Source organism: Homalodisca vitripennis, chromosome 2 (assembly GCF_021130785.1).
Source record: "Homalodisca vitripennis isolate AUS2020 chromosome 2, UT_GWSS_2.1, whole genome shotgun sequence".
In the NCBI taxonomy this organism is placed as follows: domain Eukaryota; kingdom Metazoa; phylum Arthropoda; class Insecta; order Hemiptera; family Cicadellidae; genus Homalodisca; species Homalodisca vitripennis.
Window position 1 is genome coordinate 200,125,414 of NC_060208.1, and position 18,869 is coordinate 200,144,282.

The 18,869-nt window shown below is 34.6% G+C and overlaps 1 protein-coding gene across 1 annotated transcript; it reads left to right on the forward strand.

The window, feature by feature from the left end:
* Nucleotides 1-8,389: 8,389 nt before the first annotated feature.
* LOC124355963 lies at nucleotides 8,390-14,089 on the forward strand. The gene is made up of 3 exons (XM_046807112.1): nucleotides 8,390-8,467; nucleotides 12,462-12,738; nucleotides 13,650-14,089. Exons 1-3 carry the CDS (start codon nucleotides 8,390-8,392, stop codon nucleotides 14,054-14,056), a joined length of 762 nt encoding a protein of 253 aa, XP_046663068.1. The 3' UTR covers nucleotides 14,057-14,089.
* Nucleotides 14,090-18,869: the final 4,780 nt, after the last annotated feature.

Consider the following 18,869-nt stretch of genomic DNA (forward strand, 5'->3'; position numbering starts at 1 on the left):
GGAATCTGGATATACGTATCAAGGCGCAGAGTTGGAGAGGGATCACTATTAGTATTATTGTATTCCGATATAGGCTTATGAAACTAATATTTGTAGCTGGAACTACAAAAGCTGGTCATTCAGTCCGCTCTCCTAATCCAAATGTAAGATTGGGGTGAATGTAAATGGATTACTATTGTGGGTCTCATAATTCCAGCACTCTCGGCTCATATGTACATGTCGGTAGTAAAACATCATCACCATCAAAAGATTTCGGATATTTGTCATTGTTCGCTGACAAAATCATTAACCCTACGGTAAGAGATCTAAAAACTGCTCTCATAAATAAATAAAATAAGTTAAAATCATACCAAAGCATTGTGACACATCTAATCCAGGAATTACAAAAACCATGATGCGTGTCAACCTCATGCTCACTATGTATAAGTCTCGCACTTACTAAAACAAACGCTAATTATTATCAACTAAAATAAAGGTTTCAGATCACAATAGTCCTGCACGCCTCAAACAACCTCTGAAAGTCGACCTGAAGCTAATAGCAGTCGTTACGGCAGAAACACAACAGTGGCGAATCTGGGAACGAGGATCATGGGATGTTTTACAATAGTTCATTGCTGATAAACTTTGTAAAATCATACAAATTTCTATTTTGATTCTCAAAACTTGGAATGATTAGATTATATTGACATAAATTGCATTTATGTTCTAGGTTAGTTGAGAGAAACATTACTTTGAATCCACATGGATTCATGTAATATATGTACTTTGTTTTATTCTTAAAATTTGGAATGGTTTGTTTATAGGTTATGTGCAAAATTATTTGTACACTTTAGGATGAGCTCGGATGACAGAAATGTCAATACTAGACAGTGTTACTGATTGTTTTTGTGTATCACACAACGATGCCAAATGCCCGAAAAAAAATACTCTGGCTTCACAACTCCTCCATTAAAAAAACTTTAAAGAATGCACTCTCGTGAATACATTTTGGAAACTAATATTATAACAGTCCAATGTTTGACATTCATTCCATGTTTGTACCAGCCACAAAGTCTTTGATATTCTGTTCACAAAGTCTTCCTTCGGGATTTCCCCTGAGGTGCTTCGCCGGGTGCAGACACAATTTTTGGCGATAAACTGTAAAACACGTCTAATCTTTAATATTATGTACTGATATTTAAGACTTAGAAAGCAAATCAAGTACAATAAATGTAACGGTTTTTTGTGTATCGGTCAAAGACAGAATTATGGCAATTGTTATAGTAATAATTTTAGTAGAAATTGTTATTTGTTTGTTTGCGAATTCCATAAATAAAAATCGTCTTCTTATATACGACCACCCTCGAACATTTTTACCCTGTTTAATATGATAGATTTGTACGCGTTTGTTTATGTGCACGCGTGTGTGTTTCAGTGTGTTTATAACAAAGCTTTTATTTACCATTATATTTAGTATCATTGTGTGTAAAAATATTATATTTTGTGGTCTTCAAAATGATTTAGGAGTCAATAAATAGGGTTAACCTTACAAGTCTTAATGATATAGTAGTATAATATATCGCCTTTAATACTATCTTATTTTTCTCAAAATAGTTAGAATCAAAATATAACAAGGAGAAAACTCTACAGAAATTAAACAGAAAAGAATTTTCTAAATGTCCCCGGCAAAACATAAATTGTGTCAGCCTACTGAGAGATAGGCATTGATGGCGCTCAACCATATTCCATTATTGAACAAGCACCTACATAGAACTCATTCTTGTCTATGTGGAAATTATGTTACATGTGAAATTTAAAGTCCAAAGATAAATATCTTTCTCAAGATGTCTTGTTAAATGATGTGTTCACATTTCATAGTAGAGTTTTAATATTAAAATTTTCAACACAACTACAACACAAAAAGGGCCCTGACTTAACCGACTTTAACATTGCCTTTCTACACTATTTTTGTCATTTTACTGTATGGATAAGCATACAGTTTTATATGTCACATATTAAAATCTAATTTGGTTGTACTTTAGCCTGTTTAAAAATTAATTTATTCTTCGATGTTTTTTCGACACCATGGTTACCCAAATATATCAGCTAACTTTCAGCCGAAGCCTATGGAGTAATAATATAGTCTTAGACTCGCCGGTGATTTTATAGAACTGAAGCTACATGAGTTTATAACTATAACTCAGTTCGCTTTCGTAATATTTCATCGTGTGGACGGACGGACAGATAGACAGACATAGAGGCATTAAATTTTTCCTGTCGAATGACAAGGTTTCACTAATGTTCAGCCAAAAGCCAATCGTTTATTAGAAATGAGCGGGTTCTAGATTTAAAAGACAACTGGGAAACTCTAAGGAGAGGGTGGTGTGATACACAATTTACGGATTTTTATTTTTATCCACTAACAGTTACGATGTTGTATTATTTTTATATACATCTTCGTTGTAAAAACCCCACAATATGTCATACGGCCACATACTGTCGTGGGTGTGTTGTGCCCCTTCACATGACTTAATGCAATGTGTCCCATGACCAACGTCTTCTTGAGAATTAGGAATGTCAAGACCTACTTTAATGGAATCTGTAGTGCTTCTAAATGCACTACAGGTAGCACAGCACAGCAAAGGTCCCCAAGGAAATCAAATTTGAGTAACAATAATGTTGGAAGAAATTTTTTGGAAGATATTAGACATCTTTATATTTTGCTCCTTAAAAAGTTTTGAAGACAGACATTTTTATTCTTCTGTTTTTTTAAACTATCTAACACAACCATTATATGAGGTGATTAGCAATAGTAGCACTCTTAGCAATTTCGTCTATGCAGTAATGAATAGACAGATATCACTTTAGAATATATGAATCTATAGAAAATTCTTTCTACTTTGTTCCAACAGTGCAAGATGTAGGGCCTACCTTGTTACATCTATTAATTAAAGAAGTAGAATTAATTCAGCATTGCTAACAGTCTATTAGTTCTGGAAGAGATAGTAGAATATAGTAGAATAGTCGTTGCCGTATTCAAATGTATAACAAGTACAGCACATTGAATGTCCCACAGGAAATCAGTTGAGAGCGATACTGTTGATAGATCGCCACAGCAGCAGCCGCAGTTGACCGCTACCGACTGAGGTACAGTCAGGCATAAAATTACGTTTCCTTTCCGATAAACATTTTATTATCCGCTTGAGCGACAGAAAGGCCGTGATTGGTCAATCCTGGGACAGAATGGTGTTATTGTGTGTTTGATGTGAATCGTACAGGTCAAACGTTCAAAGCGAAGGTTATTCTTAAATAAGGTTAACAAATGTTTATATAATCAATAACGAGTACACACATATTCAACATTACAACTGTTAGTATCACGATATTTCAAAGAGCAACTTTACAATTATGAACTTATTTTTTTTAACTAGCTGCCCACTCCAGGATGTCAGGCTATCCCAATATACGTTCAGTTCACTACATCATGGTTTCTGCTGATGGTCACCTACATTGTTTGCCAATGGACATTTTCATCTGTCTACCTGTAATTCGTCATCAATAACTAATAAAACAATATTCAATCATTTTATGTGTTCCATTCCATTTCACTGTTCCGTTTCGAGTCAACACCAACGTTACTCAACTGTATTATCACTAAAGAGGGGAAGTCCGGACCTGCGAGTTTTTGTTTTCCAATGTCATATGACCGTTTATCGTAACAGCTTACCTGCACTATAAGAAATACTAGGTGTGTGTTCGTGTAGATACAGATTATAGCTGTTCGTTCAACTTTGCCATGTATCGAGTAGCTTCAGATATGTCCTAATCAGTTGGTATTCTTTTTGGTATTCCAAAACTAATACAGGAGTCTCCCTAGAAAACATGATTTGTGTAAGAGCAGTGCTTCATTCCGAAGATGGTGCCCAATGCGAAGGTATAAGTCAGCGCTGATTTCACAGCAAAGGTTGAGACCTAGACTGAGTACCAATTATAAGCAGAAAATCCACTATTAATTAATGAGTTTGTACTGGAACCAGATTGCATTAATCCGAATAGCCAGCCCCTTAAGTTTTTATCTAATCCAATATTGTGGAAAGTACATTCTCAAAGAAATAACCAGCATTTGCCACGCTGTTTATATTTCAACGATTAGTTAAGTATTCACATGCCTTAAAGAATGTCCTAAAACGTAAGAAGTTTAACTCCGAAGAATCCATTTGAAGCAGTAGGTAAGAACTATGCTAGAAGAAAGTTTGCTGGAATGTGTTTTTGAACTAATGTACCATTTCCAGCTCTAAATATCCTAAACTATTAACAATATTTTTCAGTTATAAACAAACAAATGCGTAGTGTCATTGTTAACGTACTTTTAACTGTAAATTTACGGTTTTTAACTGTAGCGAGTACGGCGGTTATCGCAAGATAACCAGATCAAGCAACGTCGAGCGTGGCCGCTGCTTGGATGGGTGACCGCTGAGCGATCCTGTCCTTGCAAGCAGTCCGCCTGCACGACCATTAGTGGTGGTTCGGAAGTCACCTTTAAGCCGTTGGTCCCCAGGTTAAGTGTTAGAAAGGGCTTCTTAGCCCTAACTTCGCCTGGTAAAATAAGACATTCTTTCCTTTTTTTCACTTTTTTTAAATTTTGATCAAATATTAAGTATTAGATCTGAAAGACAATGTTTGATTTCTAACTTTTACAATAAACTTAAAGACTGAGCTAAAACTCATTTGAGTTCACTTTTGACAGAAGTAGGCTTCTCTGATCTGTGATATATATTTTCTTGATCGGGAAACAAGGCAAACACAAGTCTGGAAAAAACATACTAAAAACAAAGCAAATTAAATTGGCCATAAATATAAACTTTTTATTTATTTTCTCGATCCTGATAACAAGGCAAAGTCAATATTATTGGCGTCGGAAATATAATTCACTCGAACCAACAGTGGTCGCCTACTAAGTTGCGTTCAAAGGAGCGGATAACTGCTAGGAGTGCAGATATGAGACAATGTAGTCTAACTTTTTCTTTATATATATTATTGATCGGAAAAGAGGCAAAATAGCTATGGAACGTAAAAATACTAAGATCAAAGTAAATTACAGCGATCATAAATTTACACTTTTTAACATACTTCCTTGATTGTAGGAAGAATGCAAACTCATCATTTGGTGTCGGAAATATAATTCACTCGAACCAGAAGTGCTAATACACGTACAAAACCTATGAAATTGCGTGCGAAGTCACAGGTAACTGCTAGTTCAACAAATATAATTTAATAATACTTTCTAATAATAGTTGTTCTCTGAGTGTATTGGCACAGTGTTCTTTAAGAAGTCAAATTTACAGCTCCGAGCTTTATATTTTTTGTAAAAAATTATCTACTTCACATACAATGAAACAGATGGAAATCATAAAGCAGAATTTAATCACTAAACAAAACCGATGTCACTGCATGTAACAAAACATCTCTATATCTCCAGTAGGTTTCGGAACAGTTCAAAGCTTTGTTTTAATGTATTCCACTTTTCTACAGAATATCAAACCACCAACACGTGTGGTTTGACCGACATGTTCTTTTAATACTGCTTTACGACTAGGTAATGAATGTAAGTGAATGATACTTTTTGATATCATAGCGAATTCTGACCCCACAAAAATGAACCACTTTATTTATTTGGAAAATTGTAACTACATTATATATTTACAAAACCAAATACAATAACCTATTGTGTAGAGCTAAGAAAAATATGGCCTGAGAAAAAGTGTCATTTCATATTTTTAACCCTTTTGATACTCTTCAATTACGGTCTCCAGTAAAAATATCGCGGCTGACGATCGATTTCTATCTTATCGATAAATATCTATCGACTTAATAAAAAACTTTTTGATTTGTGCTTATAAAATGCTAATTGGCTTTCGGCTCTTGCACTATAATACACGTATTAAACTTTCGCAGCCGTTCGTGGTAGGTTAGTGGTTAGCGTTTCGGTTTATCATCGCAGGGACCCGCGTTCGATTCCCAATTCGGACTTATTATTTTTGCACACCATCAAATAATTATCTGAGTCCAGCCAAAAATAACGAAACAAACATTTGAAAACCCGTACCTTCACAGATTAGTTTACAACAAATATTTTATATTCATTATTAATTTTTGTGAATTTCCACAGTTGATAGTTTATTTATACAGAATCGTCTTCAGAATTAAAAACAAATCAGCTATCTTTAATATAGTACACAAAAGCTTGGATATAAAAATTAAGATAATTGTTTACGTTATGAAGATAATGGTATATTTGATTATCTTTCTGATGTCTCCAGTAAAGTGCACTAAAGCAACGATTAGATCAGACTACAAATATACCGGTCCACATATAAAACGGTTTTTAGTTCTACCAGGGACATACGACTATACTGTATATGCCATGAGCAGATACACATATATCTTGCGTCCTGGAATATGGCCGTTGTAATGGGTACTCCAATACTGTAATGATTCACTTTATATTCGACTAAACGTAATATAAAACAACAGCTGGTTCGTGCTTTTCGCCTATCTCCGATTAAAAAGGATGAATGTCTTAGGTTCTGGTTGTTTAAGTCATCTGCGGATAAACGTTTACACGTATATATAAACAGTGCTAATGTATTGTATACTATAATGTTTTTTCTTCATATTTTTATATTTGAAAGTTTACATGGTGTTGAAATATTTTGTAGAAGTAAGAAGCTAGTTTGAAAAATTGTATACTGCAATTTCCCGCAACACAGATATAAACAGTGAGAGGTAATGGAAAGGAAGTAGAACCACAAATAATCACCTCTTTTAAGGTGCCGCAATCGCTTTTTGGTTGGATAAAAAAAAACATTTTAAATACATGGCCATTGTGATAACTTTCCTAAATACAAAAAGACCTTTTTATCCATTCACGTAAGATTGAAGACATTTCGAGCAAGAAATTTAGAACATTTTGTTAGCAAACCAAAATAAACACTGCTAAAGATCAACACGAAGTACAGCAACACGACTCTTAAATTTTTAATTTTCTTCTTAATAAAATATAATTTAAGAATAAGATTTTTTTTAATAACATATTTCTTAAGGGAATTAAACGTTTTATAAATATAAGAATAGCATTCCTTTCAGTCATCTTTGATATAGACCACATATATTAAAAATAGCATATCCTATTCTTCAATCAGTTTTTTGGACTTAATTAGAGGAAGCCGTACATTTTGCATCAACTCCCTATGTAATGATAAAACCATTTATGCTTTCAGAATTGTAACCATAATTTTGTTTTAAAATTTCAAGATTGATTCCAACCGGAAGCCGCTTTCACCTACCTTGATGAACCAACTTCTACATGTTTGGAGTATGGAAGCGATCTTGCGCAGCCCCAGCAGCTCTGGTCGACCATATTTTTCAACAAAATTCACTCGGATTTCTGAGGACTGATCTCAGTATTACAGTGGGGCTATTCAAGCACTCGATATTTGCCCAACGTCGAGTCGTACAACCCACCATCATTCGCCGCATGAATATCAACTCATTGGATGTCACCTCCTTTGCATACGTATTTTATATATTTATTCAAAGTACATGTGAATCGTTAGAATACATCGCTCCCGATGGTTATCCTTGGATAATTACACCTACATGATGTTTATATTTGAATATGATAATAACCCACCAACGCTGAATCGGTCGATCTGTCCTTCGATTTTTTACACAAAAGTGGCTTTTTTGTCTGTAAAAACTGGCGCTTTTTAGTATCTAGTCCTGGAATTATCCTGAAAATTTATTCATATATATATATATATATATATATATATATATATATATATATATATATGTGATTGATTCTCTGAGAATATGTTTTAGGAAAATGTAGGACCTTCTTCTTAACACAAATTTCTAAGATTTTACATTTTCCAAAAATTATAGGTATGTGCTAAGAATTAAAAGCCCAAGTACGATGTAAACAAAATTTGTTCGATACATGCGGTATTTGAATCTGCGTTGTCTCTAATACAAACTAAAATTGACAATATAGACTTTATAGTATCCAGCTGTTAAAAATTGAATATATCTTAATATAATACATATTATATCCTAACTGGTTGTGAAATTTATATATTTTTTAAGTTAATTGTGTGAAAAAGGTATCAAATTTCCTAAATAAAAAGATTTATACTCTAGCCAAATATTATATCTACCTTACAAACACAGAAATATGAGACACTCAGATCAACATCGTAATTCCAAATCGGAAAGTTTTCTGAATAGCTACATTCTGCATAGAAGTGAATGAAACACTTCTTTATGAGATTTTAACTTGTGCAAAATAATGAAGTTGCTTAGCACTTGCAAGAATCATTGTTAAAGCCACAAAATTTTCAAGTTCAAGATGAACAAATTGTACACACTTTTATACCCAACACCGACACCCATAAGACATTTCTCCCTCATAACACACTACATAAAGGTAAGTTTAAATTGTATTGGTGTTCTTTATCTTTATCCCACGCTAAAATCACATGAGAGTATGCGTGACTGTTTCAATAAAAGTTAAAAGTATTGGGTACGATGACTATCATAGGCTTCCGTTTAGTTAATCTCTTTTAATGCTAAACCAATTTATCCGGTTATGAGAACTCACAATGAATTTAACAAATATTCAAATCTTATATTGTAATATAGTTTACATGGTTTTTGTTTGAGATCCATTTTAATTCCGCGAGCTTCTTTTATGCTCTGCTTTCTTATCAACTAGCAGTTATCCGCAGGTTCGCTCTTACACTTTTGAATTTGATAAAGTCTGTCAAAACAATACTTTTATAACAATTTTTATTTTTTTTTTATGTGGTTATTTTCTTACTCTATGCTCAACACTGATTGTTTTAAATAAGAAGTGTTATTACTATCTCGTTCTGTACTTTCAAGAATAAAAATGTAAACAAATTGAAAATAGTGGTTAAATGAACTAAACAAAATGTTTTGCAGGCATAAAAAATGTTTACACAGAATATTTAATTACATTTTATTTAGGAGCCTCCTTCAATATATATACTGTTATATAAAAACCTTTTTTCTTTTTACTACTTTTTCCCGTGAACTATTACGACATTTTAATAGTTACCTATCCGGGTGGAGACGGATCCAACAAATAAGAGACCATTATAATCGGTACAACTATTATTGAGTTTTAAACCGTATAAATAACCTGTTTGTTTATGTAAAAATAATTTGTTTATGTAATGAAATTTCCGAATCACTGTTCCGCCACCAAAAGCCTATCAATTGCGGATATCTCCATAATAGGGTAACTTTGGATTAATACTTTTCTTAGATTAGTTTTTAGCTATACCTAAGGATGCATTCATGATGGCATTGCTTGATTTATGTGTGATTAAGTGTTGGGAGTGATTATGAGTCCTTCTTTGTGTGGAACATATCTGTGAAATGGTTAGAGTTTTTACAATTTCTCAGTTAAAAGAAGGCATTGCATTGTAAAAACGTCTATAAGGTTGGCTGCCATTTCGTTGCTAATTAATAGAGGCCTGAAGATGCTAACGCTGTATGCTTAGTAGATAAATCGACTCTACCTAAAACCATCCTTAATCAAGCACCTTTCAGGATACAGGGATGGTTGCCAAAAAGTAGTGATGGACAGTGTACCGTTGGCAGAGTCATCATTCTGGCACTCATCAGTATGTCGTTTATGTCATGCCAACAGTCATTAATGTGCCATTGGAATCATCCCAGCAATAATCAATAAGCTAATGGTAATCTGGCGACAATATTTAATGTGCCATTGATGTCATTTCGGCAATAACCGATGAGTCTTTAGCGTCATACCCACGGTCATCACTGCGTATTTTGCATCATGCATCCACTCATCAGTATGTCGCTGATGTCATGCCAACACATTAATGTGCCATTAATTATCAATAAGCTAATGAGAATCTACCTAAAATATTCAATGTGCCATTGACGTCATTCCGGCAATAATCAATGAGTCTTTAGCGTAAGGCCATAATCATCAATGTGTATTTTGGATCATGCATCCACTCATCAGCATGCCGATGATGACAGGCTGACAGTCATGAATGTGCCATTGGCAGCATGCCAGTAATAATAAGCCAATGGCAACTAGGCGAAAATTTCTAATATGCCATTAACGTCATTCCGGCAACAATCAATATGACTTTGGCTATCCTCAATGGGCTGCTGGTGATTTTTTAGGAAAGCAATCATAATTTAAAAATGTTTCGTTCTTAAAGAGAGCACCTTCAACCCGAACAATGCACTCATATCAGTAAATTGAGTTAAGTCAAACCTGGAATCAAGTACTACTAATCGCATATGATTTTGTTCGTTATATCTAAAATTGCCCATGTGTAAGGGCGGCGTAGTGTCTCACACAATCTCTGGTGGCTGATGCAGTAAACCCTAGCGCTCGTGATACGGTTAATACCGTCGTTTGGACTGAAAAACGAGCTCAAGAACAAATCGAGATCTCGAATCCTAGATTAGTTCCTTTTAATTCAGTTCACTTTATTACTTGAGTTTCACAGAACGGTGGTGGAAATGTGGAATGTCGAGGATTACGGTAGTAATACAAGTCGAGGGTTGCAGCTTTCGAGTAGCTTTGAAAATGCCGAGAAATGAATGTAAACAGGAGAGGAATTATTAATCGTCTTTGGGGATTGTTTAGTTCATGAACAAAGACACTAATTTGTCGTATTTACAAAATATAAATAGAATATTATAAGTTTCAATAAATGTGCTTATTTGTTTTTATCCTTTACTGTTTTTTCACTTAATGAAGTACTTATGAATACAGTTATGTAATGCACATACACACATAGTTAAATGGTTGGAGAAGAAATTTAGTGAATATGTTGCTGTTCTGTATGTAACCGTGAAATAAAATTAGATGATTCAAAAAGTCTTGTTTATGTGCAGTGACATAACTTTAGTTCATTCTCAGAGTCTGGATTTTATATGCTGTTGTGCTATTTAGTTACATGTTTTATGTATTTTACATACAGCTATTCTGTTGTAAAATTTAGATTAGTATGTTTGAATTTTTGTGCACAATAATTGTTCGAAGAATTATTATCTTCGTGTATCAGGGGGTTTATACAGCTGAGGAATATGGTATATTTCAATCCTCGAAACGAAAAGTTCGAATTTCATAATAAAATCGATGTTAAATTCTAGAAAATGTATTATCCTTTCAATGATCCATCAACAACAACTTAAAAAACTAATTCTTAAATTCCTTCGAATCACCCAACAGTAATAATTTTAAACTAAACATTAATTCGTTAGTTCTGTATTAGTTCAATATCACTTAAAATCAACAATCAATAATAATTTAACCAAAAATGTAAAATGTTACCACATCATATCAGTGAATTCGTTTGTATTGTAACCTGATTGTATTGTGTTACAACTAGTTAGGAAGTGACCTCAACTCACTTGTCAAAAACTATTTTTAACCAAGACTCTAAAGAATCTCATCCAATAAAATTGGCGAAACACACGACGAATTTAAAATCAAGAACAAAAGATTGAAATGAAAAGTAGAGCCGAAGGCGCTCGTCGAATCTCCTCCCCTCCCAACCTTCGCCATTCTGTCTTTTGTTTACCATGCCTTTAACCGGGTCGTCATTACACAGGATTTACCAAAATAAAGATTTGCTGGTTAATCTCCATTTAACTGCTTTGGAATGTGCTTCTGTCTGCATTTCTGTACTTGTAAAGTCTATGTATGGTGTTTGTGCTTCTGCAAGCCTTGCTGAGTTTTTATGTTTTTTAATTCGAGCCTACAATTTTCTGAAGAGTGAAATGTCCGAATTTCCAACGACATCCATTGCACGTATCTGTATTTGACGTATCTGTATCCATATGTTTGTAACAGACCGCACCGAAGAACCTGAAGCTGATAGTGACAGAGGGTGATAGTGCAGATAAAGCTCGCCTGGTAGATTTCTGTAGTCAGACGTATCTGTATCCATATGTTTGTAACAGAGCGCACCGAAGAACCTGAAGCTGATAGTGACAGAGGGTGATAGTGCAGATAAAGCTCGCCTGGTAGATTTCTGTAGTCAGACGTATCTGTATCCATATGTTTGTAACAGAGCGCACCGAAGAACCTGAAGCTGATAGTGACAGAGGGTGATAGTGCAGATAAAGCTCGCCTGGTAGATTTCTGTAGTCAGACGTATCTGTATCCATATGTTTGTAACAGACCGCACCGAAGAACCTGAAGCTGATAGTGACAGAGGGTGATAGTGCAGATAAAGCTCTTCTGGTAGATTTCTACAGTCAGACGTATCTGTATCTATATGTTTGTAACAGAGCGCACCGAAGAACCTGAAGCTGATAGTGACAGAGGGTGATAGTGCAGATAAAGCTCGCCTGGTAGATTTCTGTAGTCAGACGTATCTGTATCCATATGTTTGTAACAGACCGCACCGAAGAACCTGAAGCTGATAGTGACAGAGGGTGATAGTGCAGATAAAGCTCGCCTGGTAGATTTCTACAGTCAGACGTATCTGCGAGATGACCCAGTGGTACGGGCGGCGGGCATAGAAGACCTCGCTGAGCTAAAACAGTTCCTCGACACGAGCCTGAAGTCACTACACAGCGTACTGCTGACGGACCGGGAAGGCACGACTGTGATGGCGGCGGCTAGTGGAGGCCCTGTCACCTACACCACTGCGGCCCAGATGAGGCTGTACGCAGGTCAGTTGTAAACGATTTCTTGAAGGGAGATGAACCATTGCAAACCCCCCATCAAATTAAAGTTTAAACTCGGATTGTGGATTGATCCACATGTGTTATTTTAACGGGATTTTAAATACTCTTCTTTCAAATTTGATGTGTACCCCCTGTTTCTAAAAATTTTTGAAACACTTTTTATCATGACAGGTGGTTTGGGGATATGCGTTAACGAATACTTCAGACTTAGAAAACTGTTTGCATTATTCGGAATATTTTATGCTCACATTAAGAGAGACGGAAAAAATTGTAACTCTTTAAAACTTGGCTTTACTCAAGCGATCTTAAGTATTACTCCGTAAGAATAATTTTAAACCACAAATAATTGTACGTCCATGTAATGTTTTTTTACCTTTACTTTTCAATACTATACTTTTGAATATTTAAGCAACAAAATACAACAGTTGAGCTTTTACAGATTTTAATTCTGAGCAAGCAATAAAATATCATAACAAGTGTAAAAGCTTTCGTTGCATATTAATAATATCTTAAAAATCAGACATATCCCGTACTTAAACGATTCAAAATAAGAGTTCTTTTGGGGTTTAAATCAATATGGCCACCAGGCCCATCAGATGTTAAGCACCTTTATGAAAATAAAAACAGAATTTTAAATGTTTAAAAATTTATTGTAGGTTATATTTTAAAGGAATTGTGGGTATGCCACTGATTTAAAATAAACGACAAATGTTTTAGGAGTAAAAAGAACAGTATTGCAAATAATTGCTTATTTTCCCAGTTCAACCACAAAATGCCCACTTCTTTATTCTGTTCAATAATCAGTATCTTGCCTCAACAAAGTTTTGCTAGTTTGAGCTTATACTATATATCTGTTTAGTTTGTATAAAGTTGTTTGGGAAATGAACATGTTACAGATAGAGACATGAAGGACGACCGGTCCAGGCGGTTGGTGCACCTCTGGGCAAGCATCACCTCCGAGAGTGACATGTTAAACCGACTGCACGTCCCGGCCCTCTGGGACATCTCGTACATCTCCACGGCACCCCAGATGCGGCGGTACGGCCTAGCTCGCTTCCTGCTGGTGCAGCACCGCCGCCTCGCCTCCAAGCTGGGGTACCCCGTACTCTGCCTGGAGTGTACCAACCAGTGTCTGGTCAGGGCCGCCCAGAAGATGGGCTTCCAGGGGATGGAAGGCCGCTCCCTGGACAGCTACCTCAACCCCTCCGGGGAGTCCTGGATCTCCGCACCTCCACACCTCCAGGTTCAGGTCTTCTACCGAATGCTGGGAGGAAAGGTAGAGCCTGATTTCCGTTTGCAGTGATTTTTTGGTGCTTATTAAACACATTTATCTCAATTTTGACTTTCACTTTCCAATAATTCACATAATTTTTCCAACTTTATCAATACATTAACTAACTACTAGGGTATGCTATTAGCGTTTAAACAAATAAGTTAAGTAGTCTCATTGTTAATTGGTCAATTAGTCTCACTGATAAAATATTTATAAGAATATTTATCATATTAAAGTATAGAATCAAAAGAAACCGTAGGCTACATGCAAAGGCCCCTGAGCCCCAACACAATGAGTATAACCATTATAAGAAATACGTATCCCCTAGGCTTCTGTTTCACTGTAGCATCAGCTTCAAACAAAAAATTTGTCACAGGAAAAATGCATTGATTTGTGAGATATAACGTACCTTGAGTGCTCATGCTCAAACTTACAACTTTCTGTTGCATTTACAAGTGTATCTTTGGGAATATATATTTCATATGGTGAGGTATTTCGTAAAATTTAAGTGGTCAATGATGGAAGAACTATTTTCTTTATACTTAAAATTATCTCATAGCGCAAGTCCAGAAGCTCAGTCTCTAATAGAAAAGTTCTGACTAGAATGCGATAAGTTCTCTAGAATAATAATTATCGATAAACATATAATTTGAAGGTCTGTATGGGTTACGAAGGTTACAACCTCATAAATAATGTACCGAGGTTATATATTAGCTTTCCAGTGCATGGGGAACAGGAAGTGCAATTAGTTAATGAGAGCTTTGTCAATGATCCAAACCAGGGAGGAAATCTTCCCTGTTTCTGGGAAAATGGAATGATATTTAAGATCTTATTGGCAAATAAACTAACTTCATCCCAGGAGGATTCACACCTGCCAGTAGACCATTTTTGGATACATAAAAAAATTAGGTGTCACATACATGAAAGACAAGAAACGGCACATCACTAACCGAAAATATTGAGATACTGGGGTAAAATAATAGCTGTTGGTAGGTCTCCCTTTTATTATAGGTTTTATCAATCCTAAATATGAGGGAGTATTGTTCCCGCAGTCTTCCCTACCCACTTTAACTGAAAGGGGCTGGAATAGAGCTGACTGACTTCACCTTCTTCCTAGGCGACATGACTGTAGTCCCTCCTCATGGGATTTTAACAAGAAGAGGTCCCTATCCTCAACCTCACTCATCCTGACTATCCTGTTAGTCCAGAAGCAGTGCAAAGGCCCTTATGGAACTAAGTGTAATGAGGGTTTTCCGCATCTTTTTGTCCTGAGTGAGCAAAACTCTAACCCTAGTATCAAGACTTTAGCTCTGTGTGGGTTTAAAGTAAATAGCTTGTCATTTTATTTAAACGTTTATTAGTTTAAGTGGTTCAAACATGCTTTCAACAATTGTGTCTACATGGACTCTCTCAAACATATGAAAACGCCCACAAGAATTTACTGTAACAACTACATAACTCTAATAATGAGTGAGTCATCATCAAAAATCATCATATTGCATAGGAGGTAGAGACTGTTCACTAGCTTACACATTAGTAACTTAGGGGTTTAAGTGAAAATTAATATTTCAATCCATATTTCCCTTTATTTGGTCTTTTTTATAATATTTCAAAAGTTAAACTTTGTCATTTAAGAATTCCATAAGTTACACGACAAACTATGCATAAAATATGATTTATTTCTAAGAAGTCCGTACTACGATTACTTGAAATTAACTTATACTGTGATGTATGTAAAAAAGAGTTGAGACATGCAAGGGAACAATTCTATTATATACGGGATGATAGAAAGTTATTACACTTCCATAAATGTTTTTTCATTATTTGAGATATTATAATTTTGTAATTTTATGGCATAGCTCAAAATTAAACGGGGCAGCGAAGTGATTTCAAATTTTGCAAGTTCCATGCTTTATTTTTAAGAATGTAAGACAATCAGAACTGTAAAAGAGTGTTTAAATACACTAAAAAAATGTGTTAATGGTTATAAAAGAATTGCTGTATTTGGACCCATTCATAAGACTTTGTATTTTGAGTCTGCCAGTTAGTCACCCAGAAAATTAATCATTCCAGTAATTTAGATGCTAACTAACTAGTTTGCTTCATAGCAATCAATTAAAAGAAATAGATGAACATATTGACAAGATAAAATATTCATAGTATTATTTGGTGTTGGAACACCGTGCTCAATTACTCTGTCAATATGACCAATAGTTGCAGTTTCCCTACAGGAAATCACGCTATTTCCATGTAAACAGTGTTCGTATACATCGCAACACAAATAATACAGTTGGTGTTGGTTTAATTTGGTTTACATCCATACAAATTGTATTTTCGAGTCTGCATGAAAATAAAATTGTAATATACATGAGAAAGACAAAATTATGGGATGAAACATGTTTTGAATGTTGAAATTGGTTTCAGTTCAACTTTGCCCAATTATCATTGCAGCGTCTGGTATCTGACGCTTTCTCAGACATGACTCCTGGAATCTGGAGTCATTTTAGTCTGAAGAGATCCAAAGTAAGTCGACGACGAAGAAGCTTAAAGCGAACCTTTACATTGTTTTGACATCAGAGACACCTAATAATAAATAGGTGAAGTGGTAGTCTCATTGTATCATCATGTGCACTATTCAAATGGAACCAACCGTACATTATGAGGGTACGTTCTGCTACGTTATGTGCAGAAATCTCGGTCCCTCCACCGTGGTTAGAGATCGTGTTAGAAACATCGCAGTGTACTCAACTGTACCAACTAGTTATTCCAGCGATTTTCAGTGAAGAAATCCACTAAGTGAAACGGATTCTCCACCAGATGGTGCTTCAGTCGAATTCTTTTATGATGGACGGATTGTGAAGGGAACAGGATTACCCATCTTTCAGCGATACAGAAAAACTGCAATACTACGTCTCGAGATCTGCGATCTGATCTCTTCCTAGGGTGGATTTTCTAAATGATCAGCGTGCATAGCAGAAATAAATATTAACTATTTAACATTAATAATTAACTATTAAATTGTATTTCCATAATTAAAGTATATATTGTAAATTCTTCCTTTAAAAGAGGTAAAGCATTATTGTTGTATTACTGCCATGTTATCTAAATGGTGCAACCAATGTACACTAGTTTGTATGACAATTATACTTCTTTGTTACACAGGTTCTCAATACTGACTTATTTTTATTAAAATTTTGTGACTTATATACCAAAACACCGGGATTGCAGTTTTTAGATCCCGGGATTTCTAGATTTAACGAACGATCCATGATACCGGTACCCCATTTTGCTATCAGCACTGTCTCTTGCAGTTGTTCCATATATTTCCCTCCTGGTATTTAGCCTCGTATGCTATTCCCACACAAGACGATTCTCAGCGAGAAAACAAACCACCAATAGCTGAGTCCTCAAGAGTTCAAAAAATTATTACTTCATTTGAATGAGAAATCTGTGTGCTGTTCTCGAATAACCTGAATTATGGATAGAAGATACAATATAGCACATTTAAGAACCTGTAGAAATCAATCCACTGTGGTGAAGTTGCTGAAGAACGCGTGCAGAAATCGTCTATAAATCGCGAACTGCCGAATAAACAAATCCTCTGCCCCCAGGACCTATCACTTGATATGAAAATATTGATAATACTGTGTGTGTAATATTACTTGGCTAGTGAATAAAACACCGTTGGTTATTTTTATTTGTATATTAACATATCGTTATGTGACTCAAATAAGTTTTATAAGTGTTTGTACAGAATAGTATAAAAAATGAAAGGGAATAGTGGGACTGACCGACAGAAGTGAATACTTCATATAACAGGCTGTGAATATATTATATCTTGAAAAAAATACGGATTATAATTATTAAAAGATTATTTTTTATATTTTAAAGTAATATGAGAAACTAAATTCTTCAACATAAAACTTTATAATAATTCTATACATATTATTGCAAATCTTTTACATTTCATATATTACAATGATCATTAACTTCTAAATATTAAAGAAATAAATATTTATACATTTTCATTATTATTGTTTACATTAGTTTCTATAATTTTGTAAGTATCATTTTCACTACAAATTTGTATTTCCGAAATAATTTATTGATTTACATTTTCCTTAAATGCTAAAAATGAAATTATGGGTGGGTGTATGTCAACTGAAATAAGAAATAAAAATTCTGGAATAAAAGTTTGCTAAATATCTTGTAAACACAGCATCTAAGGTTGTTTCATATCTCACTGTACTTATGTTTTTACCGCTTGACAATTTTAAATTTAATTCATCTTTTAAAAGGCCAATTAATGGTTTGACGTTTCTTCGGAAAAATTTATATTAAAATTTGTTTTTACGTAATTTATTTTTTAATTGAATGTAAGGTAAGGATCAATGTAATTGATTAAGAGATTAAATTACACTACAGCTTTAATAGCTAGAAAGGTCTAATAAATCTATTTTAATCCTTTTTAAAATCCCGTCAGGACGAAATTAATTGTGAACTGGAATAGGACATGACCAATAACAACCACCAAATATTTGAACCAATCTCAGCTGTATTAACCGTGCTGAAATTCAATTTAACATCCTTTTAAATAAGGCTGTATGAGCCTTAAATACTTCTATTAAATGATGTAGAAGTTAATTAGTTTAACCTTGGGTTCCTTACTAAATAAATTAGTAGTTCGTAGATTTATTCAAACCAGTATTTTACGATATATTTTAGCCTCTTTGCAATGAACTTTTGAAACTTGATAGTGTGTTAAAGTCAACATAGCTACTAATAGCAGAGTATGAATTGATTTTGTAAACGTTGACAGCATTGAAATTGGGGTTTAAGTAAC